Source organism: Schistocerca nitens, chromosome 3 (genome assembly GCF_023898315.1).
Source record: "Schistocerca nitens isolate TAMUIC-IGC-003100 chromosome 3, iqSchNite1.1, whole genome shotgun sequence".
In the NCBI taxonomy this organism is placed as follows: Eukaryota; Metazoa; Arthropoda; class Insecta; order Orthoptera; family Acrididae; genus Schistocerca; species Schistocerca nitens.
The window spans coordinates 55134483-55151575 of NC_064616.1; the positions used below are offsets into that span (position 1 = coordinate 55134483).

Genomic DNA, 17093 nt, shown 5'->3' on the forward strand with positions numbered 1-17093 from the left:
GTCAGGATGAAGCTGGCTAAGGTAATTAGGAAAGAGGTTTTAGGTAGGGTGGCAGGTGATCGGCGTGAAAGGAAGTGCTCCATCGCAGCGAGGCCCTGGACGTGCGGAATATTTGTGTATAAGGAAGTGGCATCAATGGTTACAAGGATGGTTTCCGGGGGTAACGGATTGGGTAAGGATTCCAGGCGTTCAAGAAAGTGGTTGGTGTCTTTGATGAAGGATGGGAGACTGTATGTAATGGGTTGAAGGTGTTGATCTACGTAGGCAGAGATACGTCCTGTGGGGGCTTGGTAACCAGCTACAATGGGGCGGCCGGGATGATTGGATTTGTGAATTTTAGGTAGAAGGTAGGGGTGCGGGGTGTCGGTGGGGTCAGGAGGTTGATGGAGTCAGGTGAAAGGTTTTGCAGGGGGCCTAAGGTTGTGAGGATTCCTTGAAGCTCTGCCTGGACGTCAGGAATGGGATTACCTTGGCAAACTTTGTATGTGGTGTTGTCTGAAAGCTGACGCAGTCCCTCAGCGACACAGTCCCGACAATCAAGTACCACGGTCGTGGAACCCTTGTCCGCCGGAAGAATGACGATGGATCGTTCAGCGTTCAGGTCACGGATAGCCTGGGCTTCAGCAGTGGTGATGTTGGGAGTAGAATTAAGGTTTTTTAAGAAGGACTGAGAGGCAAGGCTGGAAGTCAGAAATTCCTGGAAGGTTTGGAGAGGGTGATTTTGAGGAAGAGGAGGTGGGTCCCGCTGTGACGGAGGACGGAACTGTTCCAGGCAGGGTTCAATTTGGATAGTGTCTTGGGGAGTTGGATCATTAGGAGTAGGATTAGGATCTTTTTTTTTTTTTTTCGTGGCAAAGTGATATTTCCAGCAGAGAGTACGAGTGTAGGACAGTAAATCTTTGACGAGGGCTGTTTGGTTGAATCTGGGAGTGGGGCTGAAGGTGAGGCCTTTGGATAGGACAGAGGTTTCGGATTGGGAGAGAGGTTTGGAGGAAAGGTTAACTACTGAATTTGGGTGTTGTGGTTCCAGATTGTGTTGATTGGAATTTTGAGGTTTTGGAGGGAGTGGAGCTGGAAGTGGGAGATTGAGTAGATGGGAGAGACTGGGTTTGTATGCAATGAGAGGAGGTTGAGGTTTGCTGGAAAGGTTGTGAAGGGTGAGTGAGTTGCCTTTCCGGAGGTGGGAAACCAGGAGATTGGATAGTTTTTTGAGGTGGAGGGTGGCATGCTGTTCTAATTTGCGGTTGGCCTGTAGGATGATGCTCTGAACAGTCGGTGTGGATGTGGGAGAGGAAAGATTGAGGACTTTTATTAAGGATAGGAGTTGACGGGTGTGTTCATTGGCTGAGTTGATGTGTAGGTGAAGGATTAGGTGGGTGAGGGCAATGGATTGTTCAGTTTGGAACTGGTATAGGGACTGATGGAAAGAAGGGTTGCAGCCAGAGATGGGAACTTTAAGTGTGAGGCCTTTGGGGGTAATGCCAAATGTCAGACAAGCCTGAGAAAATAGAATATGGGAGCGTAATCTGGCTAGGGCGAAGGCATGTTTGTGGAGGGAATGTAAATAAAACTTAATGGGGTCGTTGTGGGGGTGTTGTGAGGGTGACATGGTATTAGAAGGTGGAAAGTGTAACATGAGGCTGAAATGAAAATGAAAATAAAAATATATGGGGAGAGATAAAGGTGAACTAGAAAGTAACTGGAGATCTGGTGTGAAAAAAGGCGAAAAAGTGTTGGTTACAGCTGGGCTATGTTGGACTCGAGTTGGTAGACAACGATGTGCGCAAAGGTTAGGTGGCTGTGTTGCCGCCAAAACAAGGACGGACAAATTCGGGAAAAATTCGAAAAAACTGCGTGTAAATGTATTAAAAGGAGTGGTTTTGTGGTGGCAGATTATGAAAATGAGGCTAACAATTGTCTGACGAAGAAATAATGACGTTAAAACCTGTGGGAAGCGGTTAAAAATTTTCAGTGATGTAGGAAAAAGGGAAATGGAAATAAAGCGAAAGTTATTAGAACTAGCCGAAATGGTTGTTTAATAGGTGAAAGGAACTGTTTGTGAACTAGAAACGGTGGATTTTATAGCAGCGGTAGTGTTGAAAGTGTAAAAAAATTTTTTTGATTATGGTTTGGAAGTGGGTTACGTATTATTGAATATATATAGGTGGGGTAAAATTGTATAGTAGATTACGGTAAAAAGGAGAAGGTGAATACAAAGTGAAACTACTGGCAAAAACAGAAAGAGAAAATAAGACGATAGAAAAGATTTCGAAATGCAACAGTGACAATAACAAACATAATTGTTGGGTTCAAATTAATGATATGAAAATAATAGAGGGAAACATTCCACGTGGGAAAAATATATCTAAAAACAAAGGTGATGTGACTTACCAAACGAAAGCACTGGCAGGTCGACCACACAAACAAACACAAACATACACACAAAATTCTAGCTTTCGCAACCAACGGTTGCCTCGTCAGGAAAGAGGGAAGGAGAGGGAAAGACGAAAGGATGTGGGTTTTAAGGGAGAGGGTAAGGAGTCATTCCAATCCCGGGAGCGGAAAGACTTACCTTAGGGGGAAAAAAGGACGGGTATACACTCGCGCACACACACACATGTACAGACACAAGCAGACATATTCAAAGACAAAGAGTTTGGGCAGAGATGTCAGTCGAGGCAGAAGTGCAGAGGCAAAGATGTTGTTGAATGACAGGTGAGGTATGAGTGGCGGCAACTTGAAATTAGCAGAGATTGAGCCCTGGTGGGTAACGGGAAGAGAGGATATATTGAAGAGCAAGTTCCCATCTCCGGAGTTCGGATAGGTTGGTGTTAGTGGGAAGTATCTAGAGGGAAAAAAAAGCATTTTTGTGCCATTGTTGCAAATCTCCATACACAAGCTTGGTCCAGTGCTACACAGAAATGTACATTCATAATTCTGCTTATATAGCTTATTTTCAGTTCTACTTTAACACAGATTTTATTGTAGTAAAGTTACTTTAAGTTTCTTGTAAAACTTAACCATTTCTGTCACCTTTGTAATACAACATGATATATAGTGTATTTTTCAAGCTGTTCAAAGTTCTTTTAAACAGAAGTATTGATCCAAACAAGAAAGTAAATACTGGTACACTCGTTGACATAAAACTTGACCGGCAGCCGGCCGCTGCAGAGGCTAAGTCCGCGCCGATCGTGACATGGGACAAATAAACTGGCCAACTCGCTAATTCTCTAAGTCCGGTTATCTGCACAATCTGGCAACCCTGTAGACTGCGGCACTTCCTGGAGGAAGTCTTGTCCCATGTTAAAGGAAACCTAGACCGTATATGGACGTGGTCTAGCGGTAGCATGCGTTGTTTCTGTATACGATGTCTGTGGATTGAGACCAGCTGACGCAAAAGATTTTTATAGCCTCTTCTGTCTGAATGATGAAGACGTGAATTTAGTGGTAGCGCAGATTCAATCTATTTCACTTTCTGACACACAGATAACAAAATTTTATCCAGTAACCATTTTGCGGCAGATTCTCGCAGACTGTCCTACTCTGGACTCCGTATGCGGCATACCCTCGGGATCCACTTGCTGGCTATCGGCAGTGGCCGTGGCGACAGCAGCGGCGCTGCACTCCCCCATTCTTTATCGAAAGAACCTGCTACCGCTCATCGCTTTTTAAAATTTAAAACGCTTTATTATTGTTAAATGTTGCTTCACAGAAAATTTCTACGATTTCCATTCTCGCTCGAAAGCAACGGAGATTACTGTATTACGTCAATCGGCAAGAGCTGACTATGGCCTGAAATTAATTTTATAGGCTGGGATGAAATTAAACCACCTCACTACATTCGATGAATTTATAAATGCTTCATACCTCGTTTCTTTTTCTTTCAAAGTCAGTGATTTGTGCAACTTTTGGCCAATATTGGGATGTTTTCGTCAAGGCAGAATGAGTGTCTGTGGTGCAAAGTGTATTACACTTTTTGTTTCATTCCTTATGGTAAGTCTATGCGATAAACTGTGCGAATGCCTTGCAATGCATACTCTGTAGCACTGCAGGAACATTGCGCATTTGGAGTTCCATGAATGGATTCAAGAAGTATTTAACGTTGATCGGAAGTGATAGTTAATGTCATCAGATTTAAACCAGAAAAATTTATCGTTTTTGAGGTTTCAGAGAACGGAAAGGAATTGCTAACGCTGGTGTCAGAAAGCCTCTACAGTTGAATGCTATTGCAAAAATTTAGAGGCGAGGAACTATATTAATCAACATGTTCACTTCATAAACAACGTCCTGACATGTTAGATCTATATGACGAACAAAGCACAAATTCGTATCGTTGACAGTCGGTTTGAATCTTTTCAGAAACTAGTTTACAGTGAAGCACCTTGGCATTTGCAAAGCAGACATCCATGATATTAACATAATTTACTAAGTCAAAATTGCACAAAGATTTGTGTGTAAAGGCATTCTTCAGATTTCGTATAAGGAATTTTTACTAGCAGTTTGCAACTCCATTAACTAAAATGGAAAATAAAATGTTGTGTTCAGCTGCTTTCACGGAGATCGGAACTGCTCTCTCATATAGCACTAGCGTCGCAAAGCATAAGGGAACCACTTTTTAAATCTCATTTTGTTCGTTTTTGTTCGTTGTATCTGCTCGGGGCGGATGTCGTAAGACATCCATTTTAAGTTCGTTGATGATCCATTAACTCAGTTTTTTTTTTTTTTTTTTTTAATTATAGAGGGCACCTAACCCTCTGACTGAACACGCTGAGCAACCGTGCCGGTAACCACTGAGCTAACGACACACTGCCGGCAATAGGCGAACTACAGTCAATGCGATATTGCCTGATCCTCAAAACGCAACATTAAACACACAAACAGGTGTTACTTATGTGAAGAACGCCGTTCTTTGAGTCCAGAAATAAAATATGCTTTCTGTCTCATCTTACAGTGGATTATATCGTATTAGTCTTCGATGCTAAAAATGAATGCCAAGTGAATTTAGCGAAGTAATGCCGGGCTACACCCGGAAGTAAATGCACTATCACTGTGTTGACAAATACTTGCTACGACCCTGCCAATTCTCAGCTCTCATACGAGGCGCTCTTTAGTGAAATGCTTGTTGTGCTTGTCCGATACGGTTCTTCAGAGGGGAGACGCGCGCGCACGTTTCGTTTTTATTCGGCGTTCTCCCCTGATAGTTTCTTACGTCGCCTTGTGGGCTATGTATACATTTGAGGCATTCAACTATCATTAAGCCAGAATCATACAAGTTTCAGCTTCCGGCATGGAAGGAGGTTGTTTACACCTACATTATATCTTTAAACATAGGGAAATCAAAGCGGATGATTCAGTGTTTCTCATTCAGCATAAAGCATGTGAGATAATTTTGCGTAGCGTTCATGATCATATCAATATACAAACTAAGTAAAAATACATGGGAAGCTTATTTGAATTGAATATAATGCAAGATATCAAACGCTTTGCACCTCGATGTTGCATGTGCCCACGTGCAATCTTTTGAGCATACATATAGAATGTCATGATTAACACGAGAATGAAAGGAATATGTTGGTAGAGATGGACGCAAGAATAGATGCAGTTAACAAATATTCGATTCATCATGGCATTCATTTCATTTGAGATTTAAGAAGAGGTAAAGCGGGATATTACTTCTGCAAACGCGAAAGACACGCCGCACATAACTATAACGAGGAATTCTGCGTCTTCGTACGTTTCCTCCTTCCAATCTGTATGGTCTATTATACACTAAGTTGCCTGATCATTGTTTCCATAATGTTACCCTCTTGTTCGGCCATGCATACCAAATGCATGCCTCTGAATGAAAGTAGTTGTCGTTCCTTCCTTCCTTCCTTCGTTGTTTTTTCTTTTAATTCATGAGTCAGACCGCTGTGCCTCCCTCCGCCCCTCGAGGGTTGGGTCAAAAAACTAAACCGTTTTTATCCACAGGCATAATTTATTAAGACACAATCAGCACAAGACTATCAAACAAAGCCTTCCATTTATAGTTGCAACACTCTAACCAGCAGCTGACCCAAGGGTAATTCATGGTCGTGGTCCGAAGTTAGCAGCTCTCTGCTACTGTGGCGAAGTCCGTACTACATTTTCGATCCTGCAGCACCAGTTTATCTGGTAACACTGTGTTAAACCAACAAGAGTAGTTGCAGAGTTGTGCCAGCGTATCTGTCCTCCCATTGTCAACTTTATGTATCTCACTTCTCCTGTAGTGTTGATCACGAGGTGCCAAAGTAAAGGAGTGTATTCTGCATGACGTAACATTCAGTGTTCCCTTCTTTCATAGCCACTCTTCATGTGCATCGATACCAAATAGGGATGTGAAAACTTTTGCGAGTGAGAGAATGACAATAATAATCGTAACAAGAACAAGCAAATAATGAGTGAAGTTTATTGCAATGCAGAACGAGAATGGCTGTGAATATAAAAATCTATAAAAATAGGTTGATAGTTGAGATGGCGCAATGCAAATATCTTCTTAGCATTTTGTTACTGAATTTAGTTCTGGATGTTTGCAGAGAAAGAAGAAAATCCGGTACTTCTCTCTAGTGTAATATAATGTGAACCAGCAACTACCCTTTCCTTAGAACACGACTCAAGCAGGTCCCCAAGTATCTAACAAGGCATTGCTGCAATCTGTTCCCTGACATTGCTCTGATGACGCCTAATGCAGATAGTCCCGATTATGAAATACAAAACGTATTGCAGATTAGTTCCTAGGATTGTAATATTAAATTTGCGATGTGACGACTATCCATATTACTCTTCAATATAAAAAGAAAATATTATGGGAATTGGGCATGGTCCCACGGCCATTTCCTCTTTTCCACCCTATATAGCCCCTTTCCTGGTATTCTTTCCATCAGCATCTAGCTGTTCTTGCCAGTACGCCACACTTTTCTCCAGCTTCTGATGCCGAGTAGTTGCCATGCTCAATCATTGCAACCACTCGTACCCTACTCCCTCGATTCCATTGCGACTGCATTGGGACTGTCGCCCTTGTGACGTTACCACGCGTTTTAAAGAGAACCATTTATTTCTCAGTTGAGAAACGAAGACTCACAAAATAAAAGAATACCTTTTTTCAGTTATCTGACCCCAAAAATGTATACTTCGTTAAAATGATTTTTCAAGAATCACTATTAAGAAAGAAATGACAATCATTAGGCAAGATATTAAACGATGCTGTTGTTCATTTTAGTCGAACCACAAATAAGCAATAGAAGGTAAATTAAGCTTTCTGTCCCACTTATAATAGTAATGTAATCCATTTGACTTATTACTTGTGTAACATGTTGAAAAAACACTGCGCCCTCTTGACACTGCCACTCGCAGCATGTGACGTGATGAGCAGTGTGCTTAGTCACGTGCTGTTTGTGTTGTTGAAGCAGGAACACTGCGGCAGCCACTGTGATGTAGAAATAGCATTCGGTCTTGACCATGATCACATCACTCAACTACCCAAAAACTGACTCCCATTCTCAAATCCAACAAAACTAGTGAAATCTGTCTTACCCAAGTTTTTATCATCACAAAAACACCCTTCCGATACGCTACCAGACTCGAAAGCATTCATGAAATGAGTTTTTCGAAAAGCATATAAATCACTTCTGCATCTTGTGACGTAAAACGTGGGCATTGTTACTGCCCACATTGTTGTATTCCAGGAGTTTCTGCCAGCAGGCCCTTCTTCAGAAGTGGTCTTTTGTATTTTCAAATCGCTGCTCAAATGATTTGATGCTCTACTTCAAGTCAGAGCTTTATGGTTGTCTAACTTACAGTGTGACTAACACACACGATATAACGCTTTAGGAAGTCTCTGAGGTAGGAATCAATGAGAGAAGTCCAAAAATATTTCAGTGCGTCATCAAGGAATGGGTTGAAATTAAAAGTAGTGATGGCCGCAAGCGAAAAGCTACCTAACATGACCAGGTATTCTATTAATTACACGTTGAAAGTAGTTCCCATGTGAGCACGCTGATGCTTTTGTATCAAGATCACATTTTGATCTATAAGGAACTAAATTTGACGGAAACTGGTCCAACTTCACGGCACTACATCAAACCCTCCCCACACTCGATATGGTCAACTTGCACCTCTTAATAATATTTTCTTTCATTCGGTCTGGAGTGTGCTGCAAATTGAAAGGCTCATTCAGCAGATCTGAGCGATTTTATAAGCACAATTTCCTGATTGCATCACGGTAAACATTACATGTAGATGTTATTTCTCTTTCCTTAGTGTATAGCCTTTAATAAAAGAGTAATGAGCAGCAGTAAAATTAAGTAAGGCTATCCAGAGGGTATTAGGTCAGCAAATGAGACGATAGTAGTCGTAGGCGTGGTTTCCCATGTGGGCAGCAAAATAACTGCTGCGGCAGAAGTAAGAAGGATATGAAACGTTGTCTGGAAATAGAAACAATAGCTTTATTGAAAAAGAAAACCTGCTTCATCCAAAATGAATTCAAATATCAAGGCGTCTACTCCGAAAGTATTTCTCTCCGTTCCTGCTGTTATTTGATGATGTAGGTAATAGATGGTAAGCATGCACAGTGCTAATACAAGGGCCATAACCATGATATGAGTCACAGACATGGGAATATTACTCATAGGGTTTTCTGCTCTTTTTTGACATGTAGACATACCGCCATATCTGTCATTTGGATTGCATTGTATCCGCATCCGTCCGGGAAGAATTCCTGCTAAGAAAACGGAATCTTCTTGCCACTAACGTAGTCAAGGACTCACAACATCGTACGCCTTATTTGGCAACTGTGTTGGTATGAGAAAGACTTGCGGCTGTGGGACTGTGTTGTATCTGCTATAGCCATTTAATATTTTCTTCTCATCTCGATAAAATATTGTGAATAACTGCCACAGAAGGAGTAGTTTTGAGTTAGGAAACGTATTTCAGTTCAAAATTGTCGCTAAAAGGCAAGAGGTGGCCGTACACTCATGTTTCATGTTGCGAGCTGCATACGTCAGCTATGATTATGGTAAGGGCAGTATTTACTACTGCGAACAAGGCACTGCTGCAGTAAAGTGCTCAATTTACATAACTATATCTGTTTTTTTCATTAGTTCCAGTTTTTCTGCAAAAGCTTTATCTTATCAGTTCCTTCCGCTACAGCTCTTTTTTTAAGTTCTAATGCCTAAGGGACCAGACTGCTAGGGTCATCAGTCCCTAGACGTAGAAACTACTTACACTAACTAACTTATTCTAAGGATAACACACACATCCATGCCCGGGGGAGGGCTAGAACCTCCTGTGGAAGCGGCCGCGAAATCCGTGACACGGCGCCCCAGCCCGCGCGGCAACTGCTATTCTAAAGGTCACAACTAAAAGACTATTCTTAACCCTCCATTTCATATGTGTTCTGGAAACCTCTCAGGATTTGCGACAGCAGTATTCTTCGCGAATACCAATTTACATCAACAAAAAAACAAGACTAAGTCCCTTAAGAGAGTAGAATTAACTGTCAGTGACATGAATTTGTGTTGTATGAATGCTGAGTCTCGTGGCGATAACATTGAATAAAATGTTCTCGGGTTTCCCACCGCGTCAATTGCTTAAAACTGTGTTTAGTTTTAAGCAATTGACGCGGTTGGAAATCCGAGAGCATTTTATTCACGAATTTGTGTTGTTTACATTATCTCGGTGTCAAACAAGACGGTAACAGTTACTGAAGCAATAAACAAGGTTATTATTGATGTATTAACTGTGGCAGCTATGAAGATAAAAACGTATGAAAATCCATATCAGCGCATTTTACCATAGTTTCCTTTCTTCTCCAGTAGTCTCCCATTACATTTTTCTTTGTGAATCCACCAAATAAGTTCCATAACAACACCTGATATTCTAGTCATGTATAACAAATTTCACTGAAGCTGATCAGTATAAGACACAATTCATTCGTAGATTTCAGTGGTGTAATGTGCTACCGGGTTGGATTCTGGCAGCTCAGCTCCACTAGGGCTGTCACAAACAGGCTGTAGATAGGAGTGAGCCCTTTCTGATCTGTCCAATGATTTCTTCGCATTGCTACTGTTCTTGGTACTTGGCAGACCTTTTGAAAGTGTTTGGCACGCCTGTGGTCATTCACTCTCTTTCAGCATTGGTGCCGTGGGACAATGACCAATTCCCATAATATTGTCTTATTATATTGAGGAGAAATCTGGATAGCCGTCACATTCATGTGCCGTCTACATCGCAAATTTAATATTACGATCCTAGGAACTAACCTGCAATACATTTTGTATTTCATAATCGGGACTATCTGCATCAGCCATCATCAGAGCAATGTCAGGGAACAGATTGCAGCAATGCCTTGCTAGCTACTTTGGGACCTACTTGAGTCGTGTTCTAAGGAAAGGGTAGTTGCTGGTTCACATTATATTACACTAGAGAGAAGTACCGAATTTTCTTCTTTCTCTGCAAACATCCAGAACTAAATTCAGTAACAAAATGCTAAGAAGATATTTGCATTGTGCCATCTCAACTATCAACCTATTTTTATAGATTTTTATATTCACAGCCATTCTCGTTCTGCATTGCAATAAACTTCACTCATTATTTGCTTGTTCTTGTTACGATTATTATTGTCATTCTCTCACTCGCAAAAGTTTTCACATCCCTATTTGGTATCGATGCACATGAAGAGTGGCTATGAAAGAAGGGAATACTGAATGTTACGTCATGCAGAATACACTCCTTTACTTCGGCACCTCGTGATCAACACTACAGGAGAAGTGAGATACATAAAGTTGACAATGGGAGGACAGATACGCTGGCACAACTCTGCAACTACTCTTGTTGATTTAACACAGTGTTACCAGATAAACTGCTGCTGCGGGATCGAAAATGTAGTACGGACTTCGCCACAGTAGCAGAGAGCTGCTAACTTCGGACCACGACCATGAATTACCCTTGGGTCAGCTGCTGGATAGAGTGTTGCAACTGTAAATGGAAGGCTTTGTTCGATAGTCTTGTGCTGATTGTGTCTTAATAAATTATGCCTGTGGATAAAAACGGTTTAGTTTTTTGACCTAACCCTCGAGGGGCGGAGGGAGGCACAGCGGTCTGACTCATGAATTAAAAAAAAAACAACGAGGGAAGGGAGGAACGAACAACTACTTTCATTCAGAGGCATGCATTTGGTATTCATGGCCGAACAAGAGGGTAACATTATGGAAACAATGATCAGGCTACTTAGCATATAATAGACCATACAGATTGGAAGGAGGAAACGTACGAAGACGCAGAATTCCTCGTTATAGTTATGTGCGGCGTGTCTTTCGCGTTTGCAGAAGTAATATCCCACTTTACCTCTTCTTAAATCTCAAATGAAATGAATGCCATGATGAATCGAATATTGGTTAACTGCATCTATTCTTGCGTCCATCTCTACCAACATATTCCTTCATTCTCGTGTTAATCATGACATTCTATATGTATGCTCAAATGATTGCATGTGGGCACATGCGACATCGAGGTGCAAAGCGTTTGATATCTTGCATTATATTCAATTCAAATAAGCTTCCCATGTATTTTTACTTAGTTTGTATTTTGATATGATTATGAACGCTACGCAAAATTATCTCACATGCTTTATGCTGAATGAGAAACATTGAATCATCCGCTTTGATTTCCCTATGTTTAAAAGATATAATGTAGGTTTAAACAACCTCCTTCCACGCCGGAAGCTGAAACTTGTATGATTCTGGCTTAATGATAGTTGAATGCCTCAAATGTATACATAGCCCACAAGGCGACGTAAAAAACTATCAGGGAAGAACGCCGAATAAAAACGAAACGTGCGCGCGCGTCTCCCCTCTGAAGAACCGTATCGGACAAGCACAACAAGCATTTCACTAAAGAGCGCCTCGTATGAGAGCTGAGAATTGGCAGGGTCGTAGCAAGTATTTGTCAACACAGTGATAGTGCATTTACTTCCGGGTGTAGCCCGGCATTACTTCGCTAAATTCACTTGGCATTCATTTTTAGCATCGAAGACTAATACGATATAATCCACTGTAAGATGAGACAGAAAGCATATTTTATTTCTGGACTCAAAGAACGGCGTTCTTCACATAAGTAACACCTGTTTGTGTGTTTAATGTTGCGTTTTGAGGATCAGGCAGTATCGCATTGACTGTAGTCCGCCTATTGCCGGCAGTGTGTCGTTAGCTCAGTGGTTACCGGCACGGTTGCTCAGCGTGTTCAGTCAGAGGGTTAGGTGCCCTCTATAATTAAAAAAAAAAAAAAAAAACTGAGTTAATGGATCATCAACGAACTTAAAATGGATGTCTTACGACATCCGCCCCGAGCAGATACAACGAACAAAAACGAACAAAATGAGATTTAAAAAGTGGTTCCCTTATGCTTTGCGACGCTAGTGCTATATGAGAGAGCAGTTCCGATCTCCGTGAAAGCAGCTGAACACAACATTTTATTTTCCATTTTAGTTAATGGAGTTGCAAACTGCTAGTAAAAATTCCTTATACGAAATCTGAAGAATGCCTTTACACACAAATCTTTGTGCAATTTTGACTTAGTAAATTATGTTAATATCATGGATGTCTGCTTTGCAAATGCCAAGGTGCTTCACTGTAAACTAGTTTCTGAAAAGATTCAAACCGACTGTCAACGATACGAATTTGTGCTTTGTTCGTCATATAGATCTAACATGTCAGGACGTTGTTTATGAAGTGAACATGTTGATTAATATAGTTCCTCGCCTCTAAATTTTTGCAATAGCATTCAACTGTAGAGGCTTTCTGACACCAGCGTTAGCAATTCCTTTCCGTTCTCTGAAACCTCAAAAACGATAAATTTTTCTGGTTTAAATCTGATGACATTAACTATCACTTCCGATCAACGTTAAATACTTCTTGAATCCATTCATGGAACTCCAAATGCGCAATGTTCCTGCAGTGCTACAGAGTATGCATTGCAAGGCATTCGCACAGTTTATCGCATAGACTTACCATAAGGAATGAAACAAAAAGTGTAATACACTTTGCACCACAGACACTCATTCTGCCTTGACGAAAACATCCCAATATTGGCCAAAAGTTGCACAAATCACTGACTTTGAAAGAAAAAGAAACGAGGTATGAAGCATTTATAAATTCATCGAATGTAGTGAGGTGGTTTAATTTCGTCCCAGTCTATGAAATTAATTTCGGGCCATAGTCGGCTCTTGCCGATTGATGTAATACAGTAATCTCCGTTGCTTTCGAGCGAGAATAGAAATCGTAGAAATTTTCTGTGAAGCAACATTTAATAATAATAAAGCGTTTTAAATTTTAAAAAGAGATGAGCGGTAGCAGGTGCTTTCGATAAAGAATGGGGGAGTGCAGTGCCGCTGCTGATGCCACAGCCACTGCCGGTAGCCAGCAAGTGGATCCCGGAGGTTTGCCGCATATGGAGTCCAGTGTAGGACAGTCTGCGAGAAATCTGCCGCAAAATGGTTACTGGATAAAATTTTGTTATCGGTGTGTCAGGAAGTGAAATAGATTGAATCTGCGCTACCACTAAATTCACGTCTTCATCATTCAGACAGAAGAGGCTATAAAAATCTTTTGCGTCAGCTGGTCTCAATCCACAGACATTGTACACAGAAACAACACATGCTACCACTAGACCACGTCCATAAACGGTCTAGGTTTCCTTTAACACGGGACAAGACTTCCTCCAGGAAGTGCCGCAGTCTACAGTGTTGCCAGATTGTGCTGATAACCGGACTTAGAGAATAAGCGAGTTGGCCAGTTTATTTGTCCCATGTCACGATCGGCGCGGACTTAGCCTCTGCAGCGGCCGGCCGCCGGACAATTTTTATGTCAAAGAGTGTACATTTAAAAATGCTGAAAGCTAGTTGTCATGGTTGGTGAAATAGTGAAATGAATAAATAACTCTTGAATCTGAGTCATCTAGTAATATTTGTTGTTCGTATATGGACATTCAAAGAATGGAATACATGAAATAAGTTTGAACTTGGAATAATAGTTCCACACTATATGAGAGGAAGTTTTGAAAGAATTTACATAGAGAAATGGTCATCAGACTATACGTTCCCAGTTATGCCCTTTTAATTCTGCCAGTCTAGTATTTATTGTCCTCTATTCTACTCCCTCTACCATCTTTTATCTCATACTTTTGTTTCCAAGCTCTTGATTTTTGTGTCTACTTCCATGTGTTCACTGCAGGCTCCATTAAAACTTCCACAAAAATATTTGAATGCATGTAAGCTATTTCTCACCTGTGTTCTACATTTGCCAAACATTTATATCTAATTTTTATTTATTGTATGATTTTAGGCACTTCGTAAGGTTGGCAAGGACCACACCATACTTATGCTGTGTGTGACAGTGTTTTTATCGTACTTACCTGAAGCTGGACAGTATTCATGCATTTTTGTTTATCTCAAATTGGTAAGTTGTCATTTTTACACATTCTGTATTTATCACACTTTATCTTAATAATTTCTTTCTTTTTTAATAGTCTCTTATATTTAATTTGTTTTAGACAGCAGGAGAATGCGAGCAGAGGACAAAAATTTTTTCTTGTTGGTCTGTATTATTTCTTTCAGTGTGTGTGTTTGTGTGTGTGTGTGTGGGGGGGGGGGGGGGGGAGACTTACTCGCAGAGACAAAACACTGTTGGGTATAAGATCTTGCCATTCATAAACTGGGGATACCTGCATGATTATTAGGGACACATTATAGCTGTACAAAAGTGGCAAACACTCGCATATTAAGTATAATACATATTTAGTGCTGTCTTGATAAATAAGGACTGGTGGTGGGGCAGTATACATAGTGACTGACTTGTTCTCAGACGAGCTTGAGAGTGGGAAGCAGAATATCAAGAAGTAGTGCCATGTGAATTGTGTGTACCGACATTTAACTCCCAGAAGTACTTTTTCAGGCTAAGACAGTTATTTGCATGATTTTCTTGTAGAAATCAGCACCATTGGTAGGAGCTGTCAGGGCTGCAGACAATAGTATCTCGGTGTCAGTTGCAATCAATTCAGTATTGGTATCATTGCCGTAACATTATTGCAGACCTGACCCCCGCCCCCCCCCCCCCCTCCCCCTGCATCCTGCTCCCTCACTCCAACCATTTTCACCTGTCAAATGCATGGGTGAAACAGTCAAGCTAAATATTATGCCAATTATGCCATGAGCTTTATGGTTGGCGGTTTCCAATATATCCAAAGGGTCGTCATTCATTGGTGGGCATGCAGAAGCAGTGGGTGTACATACCTCTTGGTGTGAAGTACATCATTGAGACAAATTGAGTGTCCATTCCAAAACCCAGTTGTCCAATTCTGTATCTTGTGCTAATGGGAGGTACCATATCTGTCAGTGTCTGTACTTTCACCATTGTAGATTGCTGGTAGTAATGACAATGCTGGAAGTTAATTGCCTTTGATTCCTGATGCTGCAGCTGACCATCCTGTGCTGTGATTTATACAGCAGGCACAATCTTTGTGGCAAATATGTGGCCATTTGGTTGTAGTGAATGTAAAGCATTGTGTTGTTGCCACTTTGCAGAAGTTATGGTGATTCTTATCATAAAAATCCACAGTTAAGTATGTACTTAGGAATGACATGGGCACATCTCCATTGTTTCTTGCTTGCACAGATTTCTTCTGTGTCATTTTTAAAGCTGTGGCATTTGTTTTGCCAGAGCTGTGTCAAAATGCTTGATGGTGTTCCATGTACAAAACTCATTGAAGGATTCAGGTGCAAATTGTGATATGTTATTGAAAAAAGAACTAGCTATCAGTAATAATTAATCATGTTTATTTGTGAAGTAATCATGTGAAATCCATATATACATGCTCTCACATATGTAATGGTGAAGACAGTGTAAAACTCCGGTGTAGTTGATGCCAAATGTTCCACACAGGTGGCACAGGAGTGAGTTACTTGCTGAGTGTTGGTGCTTTGTTGAGGCCAATGGGAGTGTTGTAGCTCCAGCAACTGTCATGTTTTCCCCAATGACCTCTGTGCAGAAGGTGTAGAACTTCCAGGCACAGTGCTGGCAGGATGATAATCCAATAACCAACTTGGAAGTCTGTAGGAATATTATGCCCCTCTTTACAACTAATGAATGTTGCAGGTTGAAAAAATGGTAGACTATGAAATGTTGCACTTATGTCTTGCTTAAACCCACCTATCCACATGTGAACCTGTTGCAGTACATCTGCTTAAATACTCCACAAGCCAATGTACAGTGCATTTTGAAGAGTATAATGTACTAATGTTAACAACTTCCTTTGCTATTCCATTTCCCTGTTGAACAAGGGAAAAATGAATTTCTGCATGTGTCCGTATGGATTTTCTTCATGTTTCTGTATGGATTTTCTACATGTGTCTATATAATCCCTATACAAGATATACACTCCTGGAAATTGAAATAAGAACACCGTGAATTCATTGTCCCAGGAAGGGGAAACTTTATTGACACATTCCTGGGGTCAGATACATCACATGATCACACTGACAGAACCACAGGCACATAGACACAGGCAACAGAGCATGCACAACGTCGGCACTAGTACAGTGTATATCCACCTTTCGCAGCAATGCAGGCTGCTATTCTCCCATGGAGACGATCGTAGAGATGCTGGATGTAGTCCTGTGGAACGGCTTGCCATGCCATTTCCACCTGGCGCCTCAGTTGGACGAGCGTTCGTGCTGGACGTGCAGACCGCGTGAGACGACGCTTCATCCAGTCCCAAACATGCTCAATGGGGGACAGATCCAGAGATCTTGCTGGCCAGGGTAGTTGACTTACACCTTCTAGAGCACGTTGGGTGGCACGGGATACATGCGGACGTGCATTGTCCTGTTGGAACAGCAAGTTCCCTTGCCGGTCTAGGAATGGTAGAACGATGAGTTCGATGACGGTTTGGATGTACCGTGCACTATTCAGTGTCCCCTCGACGATCACCAGTGGTGTACGGCCAGTGTAGGAGATCGCTCCCCACACCATGATGCCGGGTGTTGGCCCTGTGTGCCTCGGTTGTATGCAGTCCTGATTGTGGCG

The 17093-nt window shown here is 41.4% G+C and overlaps 1 protein-coding gene across 1 annotated transcript in view; it reads left to right on the forward strand.

Annotated features, from left to right (window-relative positions):
* LOC126248016 (hippocampus abundant transcript 1 protein) overlaps positions 1-17093 on the forward strand; it is a 120912-nt gene that overhangs the window by 46920 nt on the left and 56899 nt on the right. Inside the window, exon 7 of the mRNA XM_049948600.1 lies at positions 14355-14468. Within this exon, the coding sequence (XP_049804557.1) occupies positions 14355-14468 (114 nt within the window). The remainder of the gene's footprint in view (positions 1-14354; positions 14469-17093) is intronic.